The sequence below is a fragment of the Eptesicus fuscus genome, chromosome 20, assembly GCF_027574615.1.
Source record: "Eptesicus fuscus isolate TK198812 chromosome 20, DD_ASM_mEF_20220401, whole genome shotgun sequence".
Classification (NCBI taxonomy): Eukaryota; Metazoa; Chordata; class Mammalia; order Chiroptera; family Vespertilionidae; genus Eptesicus; species Eptesicus fuscus.
The window spans coordinates 11,363,801-11,386,760 of record NC_072492.1 but is presented as its reverse complement, the minus strand read 5'-3'; the positions used below and the strand labels follow the sequence as shown (position 1 = coordinate 11,386,760).

Sequence of the window (22,960 nt, the reverse complement as noted above, 5' to 3'; positions counted from 1 at the left end):
GTGGAGAATGAGTCAGGGGTTGTAGGACCCAGGCTTTTGCAGACAGAACCAGAGCGCGAGGTCAGCGCTCAAGGCAGCGGCGGCTAAGGCGGTTCAGAGATGCAGGCGGCGAGGAGGGCCCCGAGCGTGGGGCGGCAGCTGCTGAGGTTGGGGGGCGGAAGGTGTGTGTATGCCAGGAGGGATGGGGGCAGCGGGCCCGGGGACTGGGCCAGGACTGACCCTCCACTCCCCACAGCTCACGGCCCTGTGCTATCCTGGGGCACCCCCGGCCCAGCCCAGCCCAACGACACTATGCCAGTGGGGCCGCTCAGGTAAGAAAGTGACGGTGGCCTTACGTGGGCGACCGCCTGGGCGCCCACCTCCCTGCCGCCGCCGACAGGGGTCTCCCTCTTGGTGCAGTGACCTGCTGACCGCCCTGGCAACGAGAGTAGGGGAAAGGGCAGGCCAGGGTGCCCTGGGCATGAAACTAGGTGAAAGGTCGCCGGGTCTGCCCTTCCTGGCACCTCGCTCTGCCCCTCTGCTCTCCTTGGCATTTCGGCGGACCCTTCCCCAGCCGCGTTAACTATCCCTTTTCCCAGGCGGTTCTGGACAAGTCCGACTCGCTCTCCTCTGAGGCTTCCGCCGGGGAAAAAGCGGCCAAGGCGGTATGTGGCCCCGACCGGGAGGATCTAAGCCGCCAGGGGCGGGGCCCACCCCAGCAGCCAGCTCCCTGAAACCTCCTCCTTCTCCTGTTGCAGGAATCTAAGTCCTTTGCTGTGGGGATGTTCAAGGGCCAGCTCACCACAGATCAGGTGTTCCCCTACCCGTCAGGTAAGGGCAGGGGAAGTCAGAGCTGGGGAGGGCGGGGCAGGTTCCCTTGATCACCTGGCCTGGCCTGTCTCTGCTGCCCCCGCAGTGCTCAACGAGGAGCAGACACAGTTTCTCAGAGAGCTGGTGGGGCCTGTGTCCCGTTTCTTCGAGGTAAGAAATAACCTGGGCCTGGGGAATAGAGGGCTTGGTCCCTATGGGGCGAGAGAGGTGTTAGGACCTTTCAAGGAGCCTGCCTGTGGGATCCTGTGCCTTCCCAGGAGGTGAACGATCCTGCCAAGAATGACATGCAGGAGAAGGTGGAGGAGACCACTATTCAGGGCCTCAAGGAGCTGGGCGCCTTTGGTCTGCAAGTGCCCAGTGAGCTGGGTGGTGTGGGCCTCTGCAACACCCAGGTGAGAGCCCCTCAGCTACTTCCCGGCATCCAGGTCTGTGGTCTACTCAGCTTGGCAGGTTCAGCTCCTCCTTCACTCCTGGGCTAGTCTCTGCCAAGCCCCTGCCTTGGGGGACCTGGACTCTCAAGTACACCCCCCCTCCAGACACATCACTGAACTGCATCCAGTCCCCTAGGGCCATGGACCCCACCCCGATTCCCAAATCCTAACGAATCTCGTGTAGGTGGGGACTACCTGACAGGGTAGAAAGCCATCACGACCTGGACTGGACACCCACCAGCCAGTGTCCTTCTCTGCCATGGTCCCACGTCCTTTCTCCTGGGAGTGCCCAGGTCGGGCTCTGCCCTGTTGCTCACCGGTTACAGCCCTAGATGCCTGCTTCCCCTCAGTACGCCAGACTGGTGGAGATCGTGGGCATGCACGACCTCGGTGTGGGCATCACCCTGGGGGCCCATCAGAGCATTGGTTTCAAAGGCATCCTGCTCTTTGGCACGAAGGCCCAGAAAGAAAAATACCTCCCCAAACTGGCATCAGGTAAGGCAGGCCTGGGAGCCCCAGGGACTAGGGGTGTCCTGGGCTTGACACAAATTAGGCCAGTGCTACTTGGACCACCACACAATTTGGCACGTTGTTTGAGGGAGATTTGGGGAAGGCATGATGGTGCTGGTAGGGAAATGGGAAGAAACTAAATATACCCCGAGGTGTTAAGGGGTAACTTGGGGAGGGGCACCGAGGGACCTTCAGTGCCCATCAGACCCAGTGATGGGCCCAGTGTAAAGGAGCTTTCTGCCCAACAGGAGAGACTATAGCAGCTTTCTGTCTAACTGAGCCCTCAAGTGGCTCAGATGCAGCCTCCATCCGAACCTCAGCTGTGCCCAGTCCCTGTGGAAAGTATTTTACCCTCAATGGAAGCAAGATTTGGATCAGGCAATCTTCCTCCCATTTCTCCCCTCCTCTGCCCCATTCCAGGCCAAACTGTCGGCCCTCCATGCCCTGACTGCCCTCTCTCTCCACAGTAATGGGGGCTTGGCAGAAATCTTCACAGTCTTTGCCAAGACACCAGTTACAGATGCAGCCACGGGAGCCGTGAAGGAGAAGATCACAGCTTTTGTGGTGGAGAGGAGCTTTGGAGGTGTTACCCAGTGAGTGGGTTTGGGGAGGAAGAAAAAGGTTGAGCCAGGGAGGGCAGTACTGAGCTCTGGGGCAAATGGCTGCTACAGGGCATCTGGGAATGTGCGCAAAAGCCAACACAGCTGGAGCGTGTTCCTTTGGGACTAAAACCTATGAAACTGATCTAAAGCTTTAGCTCAGGCAACCAGTGAGCCCAGCGCAGGGCAGGGCAGGGCAGGGCCAGACCTTCTCGGCCCTCTGGGCACGTTGTGTACAGGCTGGGAGTTGTAGTTCCTCCCTGGTTGGTAAGAAACGAAAGGGCAGTTTTCCCTGCAACTTGTTGAACACCCCTCTGCTCTGCCCTATCACAGTGGGCCCCCCGAGAAGAAAATGGGCATCAAGGCTTCGAACACGGCAGAGGTGTACTTTGATGGAGTCCGAGTGCCATCTGAGAATGTGCTGGGCGAGGTGGGAGGCGGCTTCAAGGTCGCCATGCACATTCTCAACAATGGAAGGTTTGGCATGGCTGCGGCTCTTGCAGGCACCATGAAGGGCATCATTGCTAAGGCGGTGAGTACCCTGCTTGAGTCCCTAGATAGCCCAAATCTAAGTCACATTGTCCCCCTTCCAATATGTCCCTGTTCCCCCTTGCAGAGACCACTCCCCCACCAGCAGCTCCAGACCTGATCACTTAGGTCTCCATCTAGCCTAGACTGAACTCTTCTTGGCTGTGGCCAAAGCCCAGCCCAGCCCCTCTCCTGAGAGGACTAGAGAACCACAGTGGGACACAGGTGCTCTCTTCCAGGTGGATCATGCTGCTAATCGTACCCAGTTTGGGGAGAAAATTCACAACTTCGGGCTGATCCAGGAGAAGCTGGCCCGGATGGCTATGCTGCAGTATGTGACAGAGGTGAGAGTCCTCCCGTGTTCCTTTCCTGTAGCCTTCTGCTCAGTCGGGTCAGACTACAACCCCCAGCAGCACCTGGGGCAGTGGGTCTCCAGCTTTACACCAATGCCCTAGGGGATGCGGGGAGGCACAGTCAGCTCAGCTGCTGCAGAAGGGGGAGGGCCATGCTGTTCTGCTGAGGTGCTTTCCAGAGGGACCTGAAGTTTATTCTATCCCCACATCCACACTTACCTCTTCACCCCTTTCAACAAGTCAGATTCCTAGAATCCCCTGATGAACTGACTCAGGGAACCAAATATTTCAACATGCCTGACATGTGGAGTTAGAAGATGAAGGCAAGGGCTGCAGGGAGCTGGGGTAGATTTGGTCTTGGAGATTTGGGTGATTAGGTCAAATCTAATGCAGCCCTTTTTGTTCTCATGTTCCAATCACGCAACCTCAGTCCATGGCTTACATGGTGAGTGCCAACATGGACCAGGGATCCAAGGACTTCCAGATCGAGGCCGCCATCAGCAAAATCTTTGGCTCGGTGAGGTTCCAGGCCTGCAGGGAGGGAGAGCCCAGCGGGAGCTCAGCTCCAAAAGCCATCTTCTGTGGTTCTTTGTCCCTAGGAGGCAGCCTGGCAGGTGACAGATGAGTGCATCCAAATCATGGGGGGCATGGGCTTCATGAAGGTGAGGGATGGTTCTCTGCCCTTGGGAGCCGGTTGGGCTGGGAGGAGGCGGCAGGCACATGTCACTCAGAGGCACGTGATTTATCTTCCCGTGCTAGGAGCCGGGAGTAGAGCGTGTGCTCCGGGATCTTCGCATCTTTCGCATCTTTGAGGGAACGAATGACATCCTTCGGCTGTTTGTGGCTCTGCAGGGCTGCATGGTGAGGAGGAGGAGGAGGAGTGAGGGGAGGAGGTGGGGAAGACGGAATCCTGACTGTTGTACCCTCCTGCCCACAGGACAAAGGAAAGGAACTCTCTGGCCTTGGCAAAGCTTTAAAGAATCCTTTAGGGAATGCCGGCCTGCTGCTAGGAGAGGCAGGCAAACAGCTGAGGCGGTAAGCTTAGGGACCAGGGGAGGGCAGGTTAGTGTATGGCAACTAACCAATCACTTTCCCCTTTCCTCTAAGGCGGGCAGGGCTGGGCAGTGGCCTGAGTCTCAGTGGTGTCGTCCATCCGGATTTGAATCGGAGTGGTGAACTGGTAAGGAGTCAAAGCTTGAGGGGGTGGGAGACAGCCTGCATCCAGAGCTGATGGGGCTGTGTCCCCTCTGAGCCCAGGGCACCTTCCTCCTCTCCTCAGGCAACGCAAGCCCTGGAGCAGTTTGCCACTGTGGTGGAGGCCAAGCTGATAAAACACAAGAAGGAGATTGTCAGTGAGTGAGACCTACCCCATTCCCACCCCTCCCTTTTCCTCTCCCTCCGACTAACACCCCTCCCCCTGACTAACACCCCTCCCCCCATCCCATCTACCTGACAGATGAACAGTTTGTGCTGCAGCGTCTGGCAGACAGTGCCATTGACCTCTATGCCATGGTGGTGGTTCTTTCCAGGTGAGGAGGCAGTGTGGGAGGCCTGAGCTGCAAGGGGGTCCTGGGCCAGGGTCACAGCCCTGAATTTTTGTCTCCCGCTTCCCACCAGGGCTTCAAGATCCCTGAGTGAGGGCCACCCCACAGCCCAGCATGAGAAGATGCTCTGCGACAACTGGTGCATTGAGGTGAGATTCGGGGTTGCCAAGAGCAGGTGGGGGGCCCAAAGCACAGTCTCGAACCCCCCGCCCCCGCCCTTGCCTGTCCCCAGGCTGCATCCCGGATCCAGAAGAACATGGCTGGTCTGCAATCTGACCCCCAGCAGCAGGAGCTCTTCCGCAACTTCAAAAGCATCTCCAAGGCCTTGGTGGAGCAGGGTGGCGTGGTCACCACCAACCCCCTCGGCTTCTGAATGCTCCCGCCAGGGCCAGGAATGTGCCTTAAGCCAAAGCCTAGGCCCCTTTCTGTGGGCCCTGGTTCTCCCTTGCAGGGGCCTTACTCCAGGACTGTGCCTGCTCTCACAGGGAGCATTCACTGCCTTACAAATAAAGTCTAGTAAGTCATGCTGTGCTACTGCGTCTGAGTTCTTTTCCTCGCTGCCTGCCTCCCTCCCAAAGAAAGGAGCCAAAGGCGTAGGGAGTTTGCCCCTATTGCTTTATTTGGTGTTTTATACAAGTGACTAAAATAAATAGAATAACAAATGCAGCTACATCGGCCCCCAAATACCAAATACCCCAGCTTTCTTTGACTGCTGTCAAGGGTGACCAACCCCCCCCACCCCCCCCGCCCGCTTCATCCCACCATAGCAGGACAGAGCTGACTGGGTGAATGAGGTCACATTTTTGGGGTTAAAATAAGGGGCCCGGGAGATAGGGGTTCTTCATAAAAAAGAGGAAATACCTACTAAAAAAATAGTCTAAAATATGTAGAAAAATTATTTTAACCCCCCAAAAAGCTTACAAAAAAACAATACTAAAAATAACCAAAGGTCCCTTGTACGCCCCTGAGGGAAGGGGAAGGAACCAGGCACTGCTGGTAAGAGGCACAGTGGTCGCCTCACAGGAGGCAGCAGCCACAGGACGGGCTGAGCCCAGGCACCCAGGCACCACAGAGGAGTAATGAGCACGCCTGACAAGACACCCAATCGCAGGACAGGAGCACCAGGCACTGACCAGACGGGCCAGGGGGGGAGCTCCGACATGGCGCACTGTTGGCTCTACATGACATCCACAAAGAACTCACTGGGGTTGCCCATGGCCATGTGGAAGCTTTGGCGGCTGGCTGTCAGCTCTGGGGGCACTGAGCCTAGGTCTCTGACTGGAGGGGCCCCCGGGGGCTGCACTGCTGGAGGGACAGGTGGGGGAGGTGGGGGCATCATGACCACCATCATGGGATTATAGGGAAGGGCCATACCAGGGGGTGGTCCATAGGGATGAAGCCCTGGGTGGGTTCGGAGATTGGGAGCACCTCCTGATGAGCTCCTGGAAGGGGGAGGGCCCCCATCACCAGTCCCACCAGGTTCCCCACCCCGCCGAAGGCTGCCCCCCCGGCTGGAGGGCTCTGACTCACTGCCACTGCCAGACTTGGACTCGGGGGCCCGCTCCTCAGGCCTCCCTGTGCGCCCTGCACCCCCGTCGCTTCGTGTGGACCCACTGCTCCGGCTCCCTGTGGGGGGAGAGGGTAGGGGGGCAACTGAGCCCAGGCCCAAGACCCCTCAGCCTCCCTAGCCCCTGCGCCTGCCTCTCCTCCCTGGTGTCCCCCTGCCGCCGCCCACAACTGTATTGGTACCTGGCAGTTCCTTACCTTCACTGTGCTGGCTGCTGGCACTGCCCCCACCGTAAGTGTAGGATGAGAGCTCATGGTAGGGTGGGGGCTGGGGGCTGTATGGGTGTGGGGCTGGGTACTGGTAGGGGAAGGTGTGCAGCAGGGGCCAAGGGGTGGCCCCAGGCAGAGGAGCCAAGGTGTCCTGGTCCGAAGCCCCACTGGAGCCGTCATTATCATTCAGAGACAGGTTGACTAGGTCTGGAAAGAGAAGAGACTGAGAGTCACTGCTTCAGGGGCCAGGACGCCAAGACGTTGAAGGAAGAGGAACTGTGAGCCGTTTCCCCAGAACCATCCATGACGGGGGTTCAAACAAGGGCCTCTAACAGGCAATTCCCCACCTGCCACTGCTATCAGGGCAGGAAATCAGCCAGGGCCACCACAAGTCCCATGTGCTTTTATGAGACTCGGGAAAAGGCGCCCTGGCCCCGGCAGACAGAGCCCCGTGCCTGGTGCACAGCTTGTCCAGCAGAACACCGGTGGGCGTTAGCCCCGACTTGTGGCATCGGCCAGTGCGGGGCCTAGTGCCGGGCACGTACTGCTCATCGGTCTACACAGACCCTAACTGGTTTCTGCGCAAAGTCTGAGGTTAGAGAGAGGCACTCACAACCCTCACAGCCGCCACTGAGGTCTCCGAAGACATAATAGCACTGCTCGGAGAAGGTGATCTTGTTGACGGTGTGCCGGATAAGGCCAGCCTTGAGCAGTCCGCTGGCGTACTTCCGGGCCTCCCGCCGCTCCGGAAAGCCCTCCACGTGATGGTAGAGCCAGTCGACCACATCCGAACCTGGGATCACCCGGCAGAAAAAGGCCTCAGACTCTGTTCCACCCCTGGCCTGAGCCATTCCCAGCTTTGGCCTCCTCCTCCTCCCTTTCCCATGCCACCTGCCCAGGAGCCAGCCATACCCAGAAAGGCATTAGGGATGGTGATCTTGAGCCACATGCGGTCCCGAACTTCCAGGCCAGACTCTGGAGATGCCATGGCTTTGGTCACAGATGCCATGTCTGTGTGGATGGAGAGACCTCGGCCCTCACAGCCTGACAGAGAGAGAAGTAGGGAATCAGGCAGAGCCCACTCCCAAGGAGCAAGGGGGTCACAACACTGCAGCCTTCTGGGAAGGGGGGGATGAGGTGGGCCTAGGGGCTCACCATCAGGCAAAGAGGACCCAGACGTAATGGTGCTCATGGACGAGGAGCCTGGATAGGCTGGGAAGGTGCCGGTCAGTGCAGCCGAGTGTGAGACCCAGGCGGCAGGGTCAATTGGCTGGATGGGCTCATCTAGGACCGAGAAAACCACCAAGATGACCACTTCCCGGAAAGCCATCCCTGTCCCTCCCTGACTCTGATTTGACCTTCCTCCACCGACTCCCAGTAGCCTTGGGACCCAGCCCCAGCTCCCCCAGGCTCGCAGCTGCAGGCCCTCCTGAGCATCACTCACTTCGGGGGAGAGTGAAATAGGCCTGGGGAGAGGGATCCCAGCACTTGGCCACAGTCAGCACGATGGGGCTGTAGGGGAGAGAAGGCCAGTCAAGCAGGGTGTGGAGAGAGGCCTCCGGAGAACGGAGGCCTGGAATGAGAACGGGTTGAGGGACAGAAAGAGGGAGAGAAGAAAAGACAGAGCTGGGCCCGAGAGGATGAGGGTGGAAGGCTCCATCCACTATGAGGGTGACTCACCAACGTGGAGAACTCTTAGAAACAGACTGAGTCAGACCAGAGTACACACTGTACAGTTCCATTCAGAGAAAGCCCCCAAGTAGGTAAAACTAAAGCATGTTGTTCAGGATACACGCATGGCTGGTCAAACTATCAAGCGAAGCGAAGATTTCGTCACAGCGATGACCAAAGAATCAGGAGCATGATTACCCCTAGGGGCCGTGAGGAGGGTGGGAGCCGGAAGGGACACTGGGGGAAACTTCTGGGGTATCAGCAATCTTCCACTTCATGATCTGGGCAGTGGTGACAGGGGTACTCGTTCACGCTAGAATGACTCATTACATTACACATCTTTAGCTTTGTACACCTTTTACAGAAATGTTGTTTCACTGCTTTTTAAAATGGTAAAACAAAAAGGAGAAAAGGCTGAGGACCCGAGACCAGCTCAGAGGCTCACCCTGGCTTATGCACAATGTCTCTCAGCACTCGTACCGCATCATCGTTGCTCATGTTCTCAAAGTTCATGTCATTCACCTGGAAGGGAGGGGCAGTGGTCAGAGACAGGGTGGGAGAGGCGAGCGCCCCTCCCGAGTGCCCGGCCCCAGCACACCTGCAAAAGCATGTCCCCTGGCTCGATGCGCCCGTCAGCTGCCACGGCCCCCCCCTTCATGATGGAGCCGATGTAGATGCCCCCGTCTCCCCGCTCATTGCTTTGGCCCACAATGGAGATGCCCAGGAAGTTGTACTTCTCTGTGGAAGGAGTCCATGTGATGAGGGGAAGCCCAAGCCACATGACCCCGCGCCCTGGAGACCAGGTCCCCAAACCCCGCAGTCCCTGGCTCCCTCATACCCATGTTAAGTGTGACTGTGATGATGTTGAGAGACATGGTGGAATCGGTGACGCTGCTGAAGGATGAGGTCTGTGGTGGGAAGAAGGGAAGGAGCTAGACTAGACTGCCTTCAACAACCCAGGGGCAAGTCTGGGGTTGCCTGGGCCCTCATACCCACTGAGCCAAGGCCCAGGCCCCCAACTTTCCAAGACCCAGTCATCCCATGACCCCCTCACCCTCTCCAGGCGCGGCGGCCGCTGTTTCCTCCGCCGCCGGTGGCGCTTGAGGAGGCGAGAGGCGCTGCTCTGCTCCGTGGAGCTGCTGAACCTGTCGGGAGGCCGGGACGGGAGCACTTGCAGGCAGAGGGAGAGGAGAGGACTGGGTGAAGGCGGGAAGGGAAGGGGCTGGTGCCCTGGGGAGGTCTGTGCAGCCATACCTACTCGTGGTGTCGTCCTCGTCCGAGTCCCCCAGGCTGGTGCTCTCCAGCTCGCTGGTCATGAGGGTAGAGGAACTCTCGTACCCAGCCAAGTGGCGCTCCAGCCTCGAGGGGCCACTGGGCCGGTGGCCCCCAGCTGAGTATGAACAGCAAGTTCAGGAACCAAGCCTCCTGCTCCTCGCCCTCGTCAAGGCTCGGGTCTGACCCAACCCCTTCCCAGCTCCAGTCTACCCAGCCTCAGAGCCCGACCCCTCACCGCCATGCTCACTGCTGTCTCTCCTGCGAGGCCGCTCCCGCCTCAGAGACACTACCGACTCTGTTTCGGTCTCAGGCTCCAGATTTTCCCGGCTGCTGGACACATTAGGGCTGGAGGGGCAGAGATGGTGCCAGCTGGAGTCCCTGGGACAGAGCTCCAAATCCTTGGCTTCCCCTCCCAAGAGGCTTCGATTCCCTCCTTCTCTTCCCCCTCAAGAATCCCAAGGACTCACTGGAAGGATGGAGGTCTGGAGTCCCCAATGCCACTGGTCCTCTCCGGTGGTAAAGGGGGTAATGGTGGGGTTGGAGGCACCAGTTCTGCCCGAGGCTCCTGGGGTGGGGGAGCTATCTCGGGTTGAGGGTTATCGGATGACACAAGCTAGAAGGATGCAAGTGATAAAAAAAAAAAAAAAAAAGGATCTACTGGGACGTGAGGCATATGAGATGGGAGTAAGGGAAAGGACTAGAAAAGGGGACAGGGTCTGCCAGAGCCTGGAGAAAAGCATAAAAAAGCAGGAGTAAGCATTAGAGGCTCCAGAAAGAGAGGCATGAGGGACTTCAACTAGCGCTCCAAACAGGTGGGGAAGCAAAGAGCCAGGATCTCCAACAACTAATCAGGGGTTGAGCTACAAGGCCGGACTAAGGCTTGAAGGAGCTTGGTGACACAGGAGGGACTGGGCCCTCAGAGCCAGGGCCCCTTACCCAGGAGACTACCCTTCCGTTGAAGCAGGGAAGGCGGGCATTGTCATCTGAAATTTCTTCCTTCACCACCCTGTCGAAAGCCAGCATGAAAAGTCAGCGAGACTGGACTAGCTCCCTCCACACCCATCCCCAAAGTTTCTCCCAATTTTTTTTAAAACCACAAACAGAATTTTTTTTCTCTTTATTGATTTCAGAGAGGAAGGAGATAGAGAGCTAGAAACATCAACGATGAGAGAGAATCAGACCGGCTGCCTCCTGCACTTGGCCCCCACTGGGACTGAGCCCGCAACCAGGGCATGTGCCCCCGACCAGAATCAACCCCGGGACCCTTCAGTCCACAGGCTGATGCTCTATCCACTGAGCCAAACCAGGCAGGGCACAAACAGGATATTTTATTTGTCACCATTAAAAGTCTGCACTTAAACAGATTCTTGGACTGGGGGCTCATATCCATCAGCTCATTCAACTTCAGCACCTGTCTCAGCCCCAGTAGCTTTTCCAGAACTACTACCTTCACCGTGAAGTTTTCCTAATTCTAACTTGGGCTTCTTCAGCATTTTGACTTTCTAACAAAGACATCTTGGAGAAGACAAATAGATGGGCAAGCCTTTTCTATGTCTTTTTCAATACTATCTGGAATCAATTTACTGACCACTCTTTTCAAATCTGTCTGAACCTCTCGGGTCATGATTTCCATCATCATCTTCTGGATTTGGTGGACCTGTTGATGCTGAGCACAAGAGGTCTTCCAAATCTAATTGTGTCTTTTAGTAAAAACAACACAGAATAGATGAAGCAAATAACCATCAGTAGTCTTGGCATCAACATGAGCTTCAATCATGGTCTGCCATTTTTTGACCATGGAGCACATTTTGTCTCCATGGTAAGATCCATGCCATGGAAATTAGGCAGGTTTGCCCTGAACATCCTCAGTAATTAGCTTGAATTTTCTAAACGCAACTTCATTACCCTGCAGATCAGCTACGCTCACTTCAAAAACATGGCCTCTGAGACCTTCAGGTGCAATTCTGCTTTCTTGTGCTCTCGTGACTAGTGCTTTTCCCACTGTTTCTTTCTTTTTTCTTTTTTTAAAAATATATTTTATTGATTTTTTACAGAGAGGAAGAGAGAGGGATAGAGAGTTAGAAACATCGATCAGCTGCCTCTTGCACACCCCCTACTGGGGATGTGCCCGCAACCAAGGTACATGCCCTTGACCAGAATCGAACCTGGGACCCTTGAGTCGGAAGGCCGAAGCTCTATCCACTGAGCCAAACCGGTTTCGGCCCCAGTGCTTCTTATACTGAACAGAGCTGGTGCTTTCACATCACACCAATCTTTCTTAGAAATGGATCCACGCCTGCTTCTCGGCTCCCTTTCTGCCACCTTTCTTGCAGACCACCATGGTGTTGCTCAGAGAGCCACAAGGGCTCTCCCAATCTCCATCCAGCTCAGGGATGTGGCATTTCTCCCACCCTAAGTCCTCTTCTCTCACATTAAAACACTTCGCTCTTACACCTAAGATATCTACAAACTCAATGCCATTTCCTTATTTCTTCTTCTCTCCCCAGCTCATCCTCAGGGGCTCAATGCTGCTCCCAAGATCTCTTTGAGCCTGACCCAAATCTCTCAGTCCAATTTAAGAGGCCACCCCCTAAGGTTACCTCAGTTGCCCCAAATATCTATCTAACCTTAGGAGCCTTGCTGGCAGCCTCCACTCTGTTTCTCACATATCTTCCCCCCTAAACGTCATTGGTCCTCATCTAAGACTCTACTCTTATGCTTTCTTCAGTTTTTTCTAACTCACTTCCAGGGAGCTATCCAGGTGCACTGTCTTTGCCTGAGCAAAAATAACCATTAAACCAAATAATGGTACTTCCTCACTAGGCTGAGAGTTCCCAAGGGGAGGGGAGGTCCTGCTTCCCATTCCCCTGTGCCTCACCTGCCACCAGACTCTGCAATCTGCCCCACTCACCTGACAGACTTCAATGACCAACCCTGGGGGGTCCCATCTCCCATGGTTCCTGGAGATGGACTGGACTAGCCCCTTTTCAACCACCTGTGAAATCAATTATATTCAACACCATGTCCTGGCCACACAGCAAAGTACCTGGCACTTCATAAACATCAACGAACACTTGTTGACTAAAGGAATACACATATGAACTATGAGCCTCTCTGCCCTGAACAGAATCTCATACACACACACACACACACACACTCTCACCCCCAAATAGGACATCCTGTCTGATTAACCTTTTAGCCTAATATGGTTCTAGACCCCTGGATACATGCCAACTTAATCCCATTTGCTTGCAATGTGACAAACACAGCCCGGTCACTACCAATCTGTCTCAGCATAATGTCATATTCTTCACAATATAATACCAATCTGTCTCAGCATAACCCAGCCTTCCAAGTTATTCCAGTCTGTATTACCATAACCTAGTTTATGGACTAGTCAGACTCAATATTGCCAATTACCACTGGCCAAGAATTAATGTGTGCTATGCACCTGTACGAAGCATTTTACTCTATTTCCATCTCACAGAAGACATCAGGCACAAAATTTTTTAAATTGCTCAATTACACTGATGACAAATAGAAGAACCTTGATTTAAACCCAAGGTAACTCCCCAGACAATACTACCTTCCCAATGGCCAACAATCCTTCTAGATAGAGCCCAGTTGATTTGGCTCTCCTAGAACCCAGGCTATCCCAGCCTAATTCAGTCTGCCTTTAAGAGCTGAGGTTGAGCCCTAGCTGGTTTGGCTCAGTAGACAGAGCATCGGCCTGCAGACTGAAGAGTCCTGGGTTCGATTCTGGTCAAGGACACATGCTGGGGTCGTGGGCTCAATCCCCGGTAGGGGTCATGCAGGAGGCAGCCGATCAATGATTTTCTCTCACCATTGCTGTTTCTATCCCTCCCTCTCCCTTCCTCTCTGAAATCAATAAAAATATAAAAAGAAACAAACAAAAAGAGCCGGAGATTGAGCCCTGGCCAGGTAGCTCCGTTGATTGGAGCGCTGTCCCACGCACCAAAAGGCTCCAGGTTTGATTCCTTCCTGGTCAGGCCACATAACCTAGGTTGCAGATTGGATCCTTGGTCAGGATACATATGGAAGGTCTTTCACATCGACGTTTCTCTCTCTCTTCCTCTCTCTCTCAGATTGATAAAAACATCAAGTGAGGATTAAAAAGAGAGAGAGAGGGAGAGAGAGCTGAGGCTGAGGTTCAGTACCCAAAATTATAAACACAAAAGGGCTCATTCTGCATTATTTAAAGTCCCAGGTTAGCCCAGAATGTCCCAAATTACCCCAGGATAGCCCAATATGTTCTAGCACGGCCTAGAATGTCCCCACATGCAGCTGTCTGCACCAATACATACTAGACTCTCCCCACACAGCTGTCAGTATTGGCAGAGACACCAAGGGCCCTGTCTGCCCTCATTGAGTGTCCCAAGAAAAACTAGGCCCTAATACAAACTGAGATCAACCAATACAATCCAATAGAGACCAGAATGGCCCAAGACTCTCCAGAACAGCCCAATCTACTCTCAGCCCCAAACACCCCCCTACAGCACCCTCTGCATTAGTACAGACTAGAATGTCTCAAAACAATCCTGCAGCCCTCGTACGGGATGGAATGTCTCAAGTTGCCCCAATATAGTGTCTGTGTGCTACGGCACTGCTCAGAATGGACTACTAGAGGATAGATCGATCTACCTCAGGACAGTCCAGAATACCCCAAAATATGCCAGTGTGCCCCACTCTATTCCAGCATGACCTAATCTTCTCTAATCTGGTTTATGGGTTAGTACAGCCCAGTCTTCCTCCCACAGCTCCGTGCGCCTCAATCTGTCCATCCTGGGATATCCAATCCATCCCAACGTAGTCGTCTCCACACAGCCCAGAACATCCCAGCATGGCCCAGGCTAACCTGTGCCCCTCAATACTGCCCAATCAGCTCCAGCTCAGCCCCCATCTGTCCCAGTCTAGGCCTCGAGCTCACCCGAAATCCTGATCCATAGACTTGAAAAAGTACTTCGCGCCCGCGGGCCGCTGCAGGACGCTCTTGAAATCGCCGAGGGTGATGCGCTCGGCTGGGACGGGGATCTTCACCAGGTAGGGAGTCTCTTCTTCATCCAGGTGGTAAATCACCTTCGTCTCCCCGACACCACCGCCCCCCGCACCGCCGCCCGCCATGGTCTCGCCCGCGCGCTCTCCGGCTCCACCGCCCACCCAACTGGGCTAATCGCCCCCGCCGCGCCTGCGCACACCCGCAAACCGACGCGCGAGCGCGGACTGGGCCGCCCCAGTGCGAGAGAGATGCAAGAGGGAGGAAGGCGGGGGTCCACGGGGTGGCGGCCAAGGGGGGACGGGCCGCGGGGCGCGACCCAAAGCCACGGACTCGGCCGCCGCCGCCGCCGCCGCGAACACCATCCAGCGCCCCGCCCACCTCTTCCCATGTCACGTGGCCCAAACCGACCCACCCTCCCGCGGCGCCCACATCACGTGACTGGCGCCCCCACCACGTGACCGCCTTCAGCAACGGTCTCCCTCGTGGCCCCGCCCCCAAAATATCCCCGTTCTCCCCGCCCCCCCCCTCCCGTGTCCTCCGAACACCCTGGCCAAGTTGGTCTCTGCCCTCGGGGGACAGGCAGCACACTCCCACTCCGCTTAACCCCTCAGGCAGGGGCTCCAAGCAACTGTGATCCGACGGGGATGCCGGCGTGTGGGGAGGGTGGGGTTTCGGGGGTTCGAGACTGGGGATGAAATGGGCCAAGCCCACTGAAGCCAGAATTGTTGGGCAAGACTGAGGGTCAATTTCAGCTCCGGCTTTGGAGATGGATTTGAGGACCACCTCCAGCCATCTTCTCCAAAACCTCCCTCCCAAGGAGGATAGTCAGTGAGGGCTGTAAACACAAAGAGCCCACTCTGCTTTATTTACACACGCAGGCAGCCTGCACAAACAGCGGGCCAGTATTATTAAAAACAAGAGGTGACCCAGAGAATGATCACCTGTCTTCCTTCCTCCCTCCCTCAGCCAGGCTCTGGTCCTCCACCTCTGAGCTGCTGTGCCCAAAAGGGGAAGTCCAAAATTAAAAATAAAACCAGTGTAGAATAAATGGGGATGGAGAGAAAAGATGAGGGAGGGAAGTGCTATATTTACACTAGCGTTTTATAGACAACTGTCCCATTCCATCCCAATTCCAACCCTGGCACATGGTGAGAGGTGGCAGGTCCAAGGGACAGAGATTAAGTGTCTAGGGACTCAGACAGCCTCTCACCCCCCCAACTGCAATGGGTCCCAGTTCAAGTCCACAAGGTGGGAAGGAAGAACAGAGTAACAACTCATTTCCAAATGAGTTTCCCTTGGGAATTCCTGCCTTGAAATGGGACAATATCCAAGCTTCAGGGGATGGGCTGAGGACCCCGAGGCTCAGTTCCCAAGTCATGTTGACATTTGGAAGTTCCAGCCTAGAGACAGTGAGGTCAGGGCTCTCCAGATTTGGGAGGCCCCCCTAACCGCCGGGCCTCTGGCCGCAGTTCCTTGCACTTCTGGCAGTAAAAGAAGTCAGGGACATTCGTCTTCTTTATCTTAGCACAGGAGAGGTGGATCCATGTTCCACAGAGGCTGCACTCAATCATGGGCCGCCCAGCAAAGGGCTTTCGGCAGTAACACGTGATCAGGTCCCACGAGTCATCACCTGGGGAAAGAAAGGCTGGTTTAGTACTGCGCCCAAGCTGCTGCATCCACAACAGCCCCATACCCATCATCCCAGCTGCCCCTGGGCAACTCCCAACTTCTCACCTGATTCTACCATGATATCCTCATCCATGACCCGCATCTCCCCTTCACTGGAGCTGGCATCTCCATCTTGGCTTGTTTCAGTGCTGCCTACCTCCTTGCTTTCACTGTCAGTGGGAGGGGCTCCTTCAGGGTGCGCTGGGACAGGGGGCCTAGGAGCCTCAGGGGGTGTTGGCAGCACAGGGGCTGGGGTGTCACACCCTACCATTGCTGCCATCTCTTCTTCCTCCTCCTCCTCCTCTTCCTCCTCCTCTTCTTCAGAGTCTGTATCACTGGGAGGTGCCCGGGGAGGCCCAGGAGGTGGGAGTCTATCCCCTCGCTCTGCCTTTTTCAACTTCCGCTTCTTGCTCTTCTTGATTCGAGACCTCTTTTCCCCATCCGCAGGGGCTGGCCGAGGCCTCCGAAGCACCCCAAAGCCAGCCCCCGCTCCTGGCCCCAACTTTCTGTTCTTTCGGTCCTTCTTTCGAGGAGGCTGGGAGAGGTCCCCCTGGGAAAGGGGTACTGGGGTGAGAGCAGCAGAGGGCCGGGAGGCATGTGTGAGGGATGAGGGAGACAGTGGAGATGCCATTTTGGGCCCATCTAGATCAAAGAGAGAGTCCTTGAGCTTCATCTTCTCAAGCAGGGTGGCACTGTCGGGTGCCTGCAGACGAGAGAAAGTGGACCTTGGGGGTCCTGGCTGGGTGGGACCTGCTTGAGCGGCCCGTCTCTTGGATGACTTTGCCTTCTTAACAAAGGTCTGGATGGTTCGGAGATCTGAGGGGGCTGAGTCCCAGCCATCACTATCGGCCGCACTCTCACCTCGCAGCGGAGAGCTGGAGCCCGAGGCTGGCCAGTCACTTTCCTTAAAAGAGGAACAAGACCAGGGTCAGCAGGGGACCCAGTGTTACCTCACTCAGTTCCTCTACAAACCTAGCTTAAAAACTAGGGACTAATCTACCCCAAAATACCCTGCCACAAACATCACATCACCAACTGTACTCAAAAATTTATCCCCACCTCAATTCTCATTAGCATCTCCATGTTACTTCTGCCCTTAAATTTTAGCCATTTCCCCAATTCCCACTGCCTTTGCAACATTGTATGCCTCCAACAAGAACTTTATTATCTAGCTTTCTGTATAGCCTCATTGGTTATCACTTAGTTTCCAAATATTTATCCAAAACACCTTCCATCAACAGAACCCCAACACTATTCACTGCTGCTCAAGCCACCTTCTCTATTAATCCCACCCCCACCCCAGATAGTTTTCCTACTAGAACTTCTAATTGCCCTAGTCTTACATATAGTTTCTGATAGGCTTCTTCTGTAATAAGTATAGCTCCAGTTGCTCAACAGACCTTTACAGTCCTAGGCCACTCCTGTTGACCTCCTGTTCCTACCTCTTTGCTGGGGGGGATGTAACCGGCATAGGCCAAGACAAAACTGCAGAATTTGTTGAAATCCTCAATTGTTCTCCGACGTTTCTCAGGTGGCTGAAGGAAGGAAAGTTGTATCATATGGCGTTTAAGAGGGGCATTTCCAAAGGCATATACCCAGGAATAAGGAATCTGGAAAAGGTAGGCGGGAGAGGGGGAGAGGAAAGGGAGAAGAGGGTTGGATAGTAATACTAAGCTGCAAAGGTAAGGGAAACCTCACCTGAGTCTCTGGCTTAAGGGTCGGAGGTGGATCTGTGAAAGCAATAAAAGCTGAGTCAAGGCACTAGGAAAGTCTGGGTAAAACCCCACCTCTAAATCCTGGAGATCCCAAGCGAACCCCCAGCTCGCCCAGGTCCCTAAGCCTGGCGAGCAAGCCCCTGCGGAGCCCGCTCCGCCCCTGCTCCCCCTCCCGCCCCGCGAGGGGCGGAGCCTGGGCGCGGCGCCCTCCCGGGCCTCGGTATAGCGCTCCCCTTCCCCCCGCCGGAGGCCTAGCGCTCCGCCCCCCCTCACGGTGTCTCCAGACCAGTCTACTCCGCTCTCCCCGCGCCCCACCCCGCCACACCGCTCCCGGGACCGAGCCGGGCTGCGGCCGGCCCTAGCCTTCACAGGCGCCCGTGTCCGAGTTGCTGCCGGGCCGCGCTCTCCCGCACCGTCCCTCCGAGACCGAGCACGCCGCCCGCCGGGTCCAGGAGGACCACGCCGAGCCGCTCTCCGCCCTCCGGCCCCGCTCCGCGAGCACGAGGCCCGGCGCGCCCCTCACCCCCCACACAGGCTCACACATCCAACGCCACTCCACGTCCGGGACAGACCCGAGCGCTCTCGCCCGGACGCGGCCCCACCTGCCCCCACATACCGCGCTCCCCACAATGTCGCGGTCCCTCCGCCCCCATCCGGGGCTTTGGCCCCTCCCCGCCTCGAGCAGCTCGGGCTCCCCGCCGGGCCCCCGGGCCCAGTTCGGAGCTCTCTCCGGCCGCCGCCTCCCCCACCCCCTACCCGCCACCGAGTCCCTAGGCTACGGACCCCCAAACTCTGGCTCCCGCCCTGCTACTCCCTCCCTCACAGCAGCCCCCGCTGCCCCCTCACCCTACGCAACTCCGAGCCTTTAACCCTCGCCGGCCAAGTCCCCCACTCGCCGCACAACTCGCCGGTCTCGATCCCCGCACCCCGCCCCACCGCCCCTCAACTCCTCACCTCCCCGCGCTCCGGCGGGCTCCCCCTGGTACGGGTCCCTCTGCCGCAGACAATACCCAGACTCCCCACAACTCTTCCCACCCGCCAACAAATACCGGGCTATCTCCGGCGGCAACTGCCGGGAGCTCGGCACCGCCGCCACAAACTCCCCACCTCGGTGAACTGCCCGACTCCCCACTCCGTCCTCCTCCACCTTCTCTCAACAACTCTCCGGCCCCAGACTCCCCCAGCCACCAGCTCCAGGGCTCCGACTTGCCGGAGGCCCTTTCGGCCCCTAACCCCCAGGCTGATTTCCAGCTCCCACTCTCCCCCTCCACCCCCCAACACACAGCATCTGGTCTCCAACTACCCCCGGCACAGCCTCCACTCTGCTTTCCCAAGGTCTCCCAACTCGTCGCCCTCCACCTCCAGGGGCAGCCCCCGAGCCCCTCCCCACCTCCCTCGCTGGGCTCCGGGCTCGACCTCCAAGTTTGCCAATTGATTCCTTGCCCGCCCCCCTCCGGCTCAGTGCTCAGTGCCGGTCGAGAGCTCACCTTCGGGACTGGGCTCCGCCATGGCTTCCAGCATCGCCCCCTCCCCTCCTCCCGGTCCGGCGGCCCCCTCCCGAGCCGGGGATCCCGGTGCCGCCTCCGGTGCTCGGTGTTCCCGCTGCCTCGCTCCACAGAGGTGTCTGCCTGGCCCCGGTTGTGACTCGAGTCCGCTAGCCGCTGCCGCCACCTCCCTCTACCACTGCCTCCCGCACTCCCGGACCGAGCCCCCTCCCCCCGCGCCGCCGGCCGCCTGCTCCCTCCTCCTCCTCCTCCTCCTCTCCACTCCCTCCTCCCCTCCCTTCGCGGGCGCCGACGCGCAATGCATCAAGGGGCTTGTAGTCCACCTGGGGGCAGCGGGAAGGGGACGGCATGAGCCTTCGGAACTTCAGTTCCCAACAAGCTACGGTGTCGCGCCGGCGCACTAAACCGCTCCCCTCCCCCTGGGAGTGGCGGGGAGATTGGTAGCGGAGAGTAGAGCGGAAACGGGCGCGCAGGCTCCTGGGAAATGTAGGCTGGGCGGGACTAAATAAGAAGGGGAAAGAAGGGATTAGAACTCTCGGCCACCATACGGCCTCACTCTGCAGTTTCTTTCTCCCTTGGAGGACCGCCCCACTTCCGGCCAGAGAAGAGGTTGCTGGGAGATGAAGTTCTTCTGGTAATAATAGATCCCTCCTCCTAGTCTTCTCCCTCCTTTGGATTCACTCCACTAGATCCCAAATGTCCGCACAAAGTCTGGGCAAGTGACAAAATCTCTTCCTTAATCCAAAAGGAACAAACTTGGATGTATTTATCTAAAGCAGGTACTTTCAAACTTTCCCCACAGGAACCCACAGTAAAAATGTTACTCTTATACATCAGGACCCAATACACAGGTATATACTACTGAAGTTTCAAGAAACAATACCCAGGATATCCCATCCATCACAACAAAAGCATCTTTTTATGCACGAGGAAAAGCCCGATATCAACAGAATAAGCCAAAATATATTACTATCCCCCCAATCTCATCTTTTCCCACCAACCACTAAAAAGCAATGGAGAAGGTAGCAACACAAAGCAAAATCCAGTTCAGCTTGGTGGTTTCCTCTTTATTGATGTGCCTCTTACCTTCCCCCCACAATTTCATCCCCTTCCATCTACCCCACAAAAAGATAGTGAAAGGGAACCAGTATTGGGATTCTGAGCTCCTTGGTCAGTTAGAAAAGGAACAGAAACCAAAACAATCACTGGATGTGACAGAGATTGACCATCAAGAAGTCTAAAGCAGAGTGGGAAAGGTGGTAGAAAGGAGAAGGCAGGAGAAAGGAGAGGTACCAGAGGCCATCTCCCCCATTAACCCCCCTGCTAAGAGGTTCTGGAGAAGAGCCTCAAACATTGGGAAGTACAGGTCCTGAAGGAAGAAGTCAAGGAAGGGGGGGCCATCTCTCTCTATGTAGAATGGGACCCCCCACCGCAGGCGCAGCAGCTTCACAGGCCATAGACACTTTCGTCACTGTAGGCAATGTATAGAAAGAAGTCTTCTTCATGGTGTTCCTGGGTGAAAGCAGAAAATAATGGTGCTCAGGCATCTGGCCTTTAGTTACTTGAACCACCCAACACCCAAACACATTCTTCAAAATCCATTTTTTGAAGACCCTCAAAACCAGTGCCTTAATTCTCTCCCTCACTTGTTCCAGGACCTAGCAGCCTAACAGGATTATCTCTAGCAGCAGCCCTGGGACAAAAAAAAAAAAAAAAAAACACCTCAAACTGCTCTCTGCTGCCTTGGTAAGAGGAGGATGGGGGAGGGTCCATATCAGAACAGTTGCTCCAGCACACTGTTCTCTCCCTTCTGTCTACTCCCACTGTCCTGTCCAAACCTCCAACCCAGGACTACCCAGTTAATCCAAGAACTGCTGGCCTAAATAAAACTTTCTTCCCCTCAAGCTCTTCCAACTCCTCTCCAAAACCACCACTACTTCCCAATCGCCATACCTGGTATAGCTGACCCATCGTGGCACTGGTGGGTGGAATGACATTGTTGACAAAGAAAAACAAGGCATCCTCAGCTCGGAGGTGAATTCGCTTCCGGATCAAGAAATAGAACTGCCCAACTGCTCAAAATATAAGATGTGATAAAGTCACAGATATCACAAATGCCCTCAAAAGAACAGCTGCTATGTGGAGCCTCCTCCCACATGTAGCAAAACCTGGGTATTGTGATAAGGTTCCCACCTGTGAGATCAGAAGGCACCAGGTATTTCTTTTTGTCCAGGTCTCCTATCCGAGCTTTGGGAGCCTTTTCTACTATCACCTGATAGAGGGAAGATGAAAATGAGAAGACATTAGATATTACAACCCCCAGCTCCACCTGTCAGGAATCCAAGCAACAATATTCCTAGCACCCAAACACCCCAGACTCATTTCTTTGTCTCTGAACACGTGATGCAGCTCTGAGTAGAGACCCGGGACCCCACTGACTCAACTCTCCTAACCACCAGGTCCCTGAATGGAGGGCGTCATAATAAACAACTACCTTAACCCCACGGGATGACTTGTCTGGGCGTCTATAGCTTCAATCTCAAAAGCCTAGCTAGCTGGGGGAATTACCATGTGACATTCAGACTGTCAAACTCCCTACAGCCTCCGACCCGAATCCCAAGGTCTAGCTCCCCCATCTACACCCCTGAGCCCCCAGCTACCACCACTACCCCTCCTTTCACCTCTAGCCCCAGACAGCAGTTTCAGGGTCGCTTCCAACCCCCACCGCAGCCCGCAGCCTGATGGCCGCGCTGCCCGTTCCGGACCCAAGCCCAGGCTGTGGCGTCAGTACCAGCGCCCCGCGCCCTCGGCCCTGGCTACCGTCCTCACCGGGACCCGGTCCGGGTATTTCTTTCTGATCTTCTCGCCCTCAGAGCGGCGCTTCTCGAACGGATGCTCCTCTTTATACACGAACTTCATCCTCCCGGGAACCGGGCTGGACCGGACTGGGCTGAGGGAACCCAGGGAGGGGGGGCCCGGGACGGGGGGCGGCGGCAGCGACGGTGGCGACGCGCAGGCGGATTCAGCGGAGCGATCCCAAGACTTGCGCTACTTCCCTATTCGCCAACCCCGCCCCCGCCCATCTGGGGCCTCCCTGCGTGCTACGTTACGCCACCAGCGCAGCAGCTCTAACGCGGATCACTTAGCACCACCTACTGACCGCACCCCCACGCCGTCAGCGTAATCACTTTGGAATCAATTTGTGGGCTACACGGACGACGTAGCAAATTTGGGTGGTTGGTCTTCGCCACCTTCAAAAATAACTGAAAACCCATTTCCCGACCTTCCCCACGAAGCTGGGAAAGAAAAGAAGCTAGGAGATAGTAACCATAATTGGAGACTCGGTTCCCCCCCCAAATTCTTCCCGGACATAACGTAGAGGAAAGCAGAGATAATTACAAGGACAGCTATTCACGAATAGTTGTTGGTACGCAAAAGGCGGCCGTTGACACCAAAACAAAGTAGTACCCCAGGGGAGAAGGTGGTCTTCCGAAATAGAGGGCAGGAACTGAATATATGTTTGTAGAGACGCACAGAACGCTTAGGTTTGAGGACAGT

General features: G+C 55.9%; 4 protein-coding genes, 1 non-coding gene and 1 pseudogene across 11 annotated transcripts; 1 reads left to right on the top strand and 5 right to left on the bottom strand.

The window, feature by feature from the left end:
• The first annotated feature begins 23 nt into the window (after nt 1–23).
• ACADVL (acyl-CoA dehydrogenase very long chain) lies at nt 24–5,306 on the top strand. Of its 2 annotated transcripts, none has more exons than XM_028128424.2 (20): nt 24–146; nt 236–311; nt 579–644; nt 738–810; nt 896–960; nt 1,068–1,202; nt 1,592–1,736; nt 2,000–2,129; nt 2,219–2,344; nt 2,684–2,882; nt 3,118–3,222; nt 3,662–3,748; nt 3,831–3,893; nt 3,991–4,092; nt 4,169–4,266; nt 4,339–4,411; nt 4,511–4,583; nt 4,688–4,760; nt 4,849–4,924; nt 5,008–5,306. In XM_028128424.2, the coding sequence occupies exons 1-20, from the start codon at nt 100–102 to the stop codon at nt 5,146–5,148; spliced, it is 1,953 nt and encodes a 650-aa protein (XP_027984225.1). In that variant the 5' UTR covers nt 24–99; the 3' UTR covers nt 5,149–5,306. The 2 variants fall into 2 exon arrangements, with proteins under 2 accessions (XP_027984225.1, XP_008151782.1); XM_008153560.3 differs by having other exon boundaries at nt 24–161.
• MIR324 (microRNA mir-324) lies at nt 3,275–3,351 on the bottom strand. Its single transcript, NR_129121.2, has one exon. It is a non-coding gene; the product is annotated as a microRNA mir-324 (primary transcript).
• A 205-nt stretch (nt 5,307–5,511) lies between the features above and the next one.
• DVL2 (dishevelled segment polarity protein 2) lies at nt 5,512–14,869 on the bottom strand. 4 transcript variants are annotated; one of them, XM_008153552.3, is made up of 15 exons: nt 14,446–14,869; nt 10,434–10,503; nt 9,965–10,110; nt 9,733–9,842; nt 9,477–9,612; nt 9,277–9,367; nt 9,061–9,130; nt 8,821–8,960; nt 8,668–8,744; nt 7,996–8,063; nt 7,707–7,835; nt 7,464–7,595; nt 7,165–7,344; nt 6,540–6,758; nt 5,512–6,401 (listed from the first exon to the last, which is right to left on the bottom strand). In XM_008153552.3, the coding sequence occupies exons 1-15, from the start codon at nt 14,637–14,639 to the stop codon at nt 5,953–5,955; spliced, it is 2,211 nt and encodes a 736-aa protein (XP_008151774.1). In that variant the 5' UTR covers nt 14,640–14,869; the 3' UTR covers nt 5,512–5,952. The 4 variants fall into 4 exon arrangements, with proteins under 4 accessions (XP_008151774.1, XP_054565568.1, XP_027984223.1 ...); XM_054709593.1 differs by having other exon boundaries at nt 9,277–9,392; nt 9,481–9,612; XM_028128422.2 differs by having other exon boundaries at nt 9,745–9,842.
• Nucleotides 10,853–11,838, bottom strand: LOC103296930 (40S ribosomal protein S3a-like; annotated as a pseudogene).
• A 491-nt stretch (nt 14,870–15,360) lies between the features above and the next one.
• PHF23 (PHD finger protein 23) lies at nt 15,361–19,610 on the bottom strand. 3 transcript variants are annotated; one of them, XM_008153550.3, is made up of 5 exons: nt 19,385–19,610; nt 17,881–17,912; nt 17,625–17,717; nt 16,249–17,086; nt 15,361–16,144 (listed from the first exon to the last, which is right to left on the bottom strand). In XM_008153550.3, exons 1-5 carry the CDS (start codon nt 19,416–19,418, stop codon nt 15,930–15,932), a joined length of 1,212 nt encoding a protein of 403 aa, XP_008151772.1. In that variant the 5' UTR covers nt 19,419–19,610; the 3' UTR covers nt 15,361–15,929. The 3 variants fall into 3 exon arrangements, with proteins under 3 accessions (XP_008151772.1, XP_027984226.1, XP_054565609.1); XM_028128425.2 differs by lacking the exon at nt 19,385–19,610 and adding an exon at nt 18,514–18,558; XM_054709634.1 differs by lacking the exon at nt 19,385–19,610 and adding an exon at nt 18,438–18,494.
• An 838-nt stretch (nt 19,611–20,448) lies between these two features.
• Nucleotides 20,449–22,451, bottom strand: GABARAP (GABA type A receptor-associated protein). Its single transcript, XM_008153549.3, has 4 exons — nt 22,232–22,451; nt 21,596–21,674; nt 21,356–21,474; nt 20,449–20,914 (listed from the first exon to the last, which is right to left on the bottom strand). Exons 1-4 carry the CDS (start codon nt 22,319–22,321, stop codon nt 20,849–20,851), a joined length of 354 nt encoding a protein of 117 aa, XP_008151771.1. The 5' UTR covers nt 22,322–22,451; the 3' UTR covers nt 20,449–20,848.
• Nucleotides 22,452–22,960: the final 509 nt, after the last annotated feature.

Bases quoted from the DNA above. Each gene is read 5' to 3' on its own strand.
- PHF23 (XM_028128425.2), bottom strand. From the start codon at position 18,550: ATGGGGGCGGAGGGACCGCGACATTGTGGGGAGCGCG. The intron at 17,718-17,880 runs GTGAGGTTTCCC...TCCTTCCTTCAG, and splicing joins CCCTTAAGCCAGAGACTCAG to CCACCTGAGAAACGTCGGAG. The intron at 17,087-17,624 runs GTAGGAACAGGA...TCCTCTTTTAAG, and splicing joins ACATCCCCCCCAGCAAAGAG to GAAAGTGACTGGCCAGCCTC.
- DVL2 (XM_054709593.1), bottom strand. From the start codon at position 14,639: ATGGCGGGCGGCGGTGCGGGGGGCGGTGGTGTCGGGGAGACGAAGGTG. The intron at 10,504-14,445 runs GTGAGCTCGAGG...GGCTTTCGACAG, and splicing joins TCTATGGATCAGGATTTCGG to GGTGGTGAAGGAAGAAATTT. The intron at 7,596-7,706 runs GTGAGCCCCTAG...TCTCTCTGTCAG, and splicing joins TGGGTCCTCTTTGCCTGATG to GCTGTGAGGGCCGAGGTCTC.
- GABARAP (XM_008153549.3), bottom strand. From the start codon at position 22,321: ATGAAGTTCGTGTATAAAGAGGAGCATCCGTTCGAGAAGCGCCGCTCT. The intron at 21,675-22,231 runs GTGAGGACGGTA...TCCCTCTATCAG, and splicing joins AATACCCGGACCGGGTCCCG to GTGATAGTAGAAAAGGCTCC. The intron at 20,915-21,355 runs GTATGGCGATTG...GCTTTCACCCAG, and splicing joins CGATGGGTCAGCTATACCAG to GAACACCATGAAGAAGACTT.
- ACADVL (XM_008153560.3), top strand. From the start codon at position 100: ATGCAGGCGGCGAGGAGGGCCCCGAGCGTGGGGCGGCAGCTGCTGAGG. The intron at 811-895 runs GTAAGGGCAGGG...CTGCCCCCGCAG, and splicing joins GGTGTTCCCCTACCCGTCAG to TGCTCAACGAGGAGCAGACA. The intron at 3,223-3,661 runs GTGAGAGTCCTC...ACGCAACCTCAG, and splicing joins TGCTGCAGTATGTGACAGAG to TCCATGGCTTACATGGTGAG.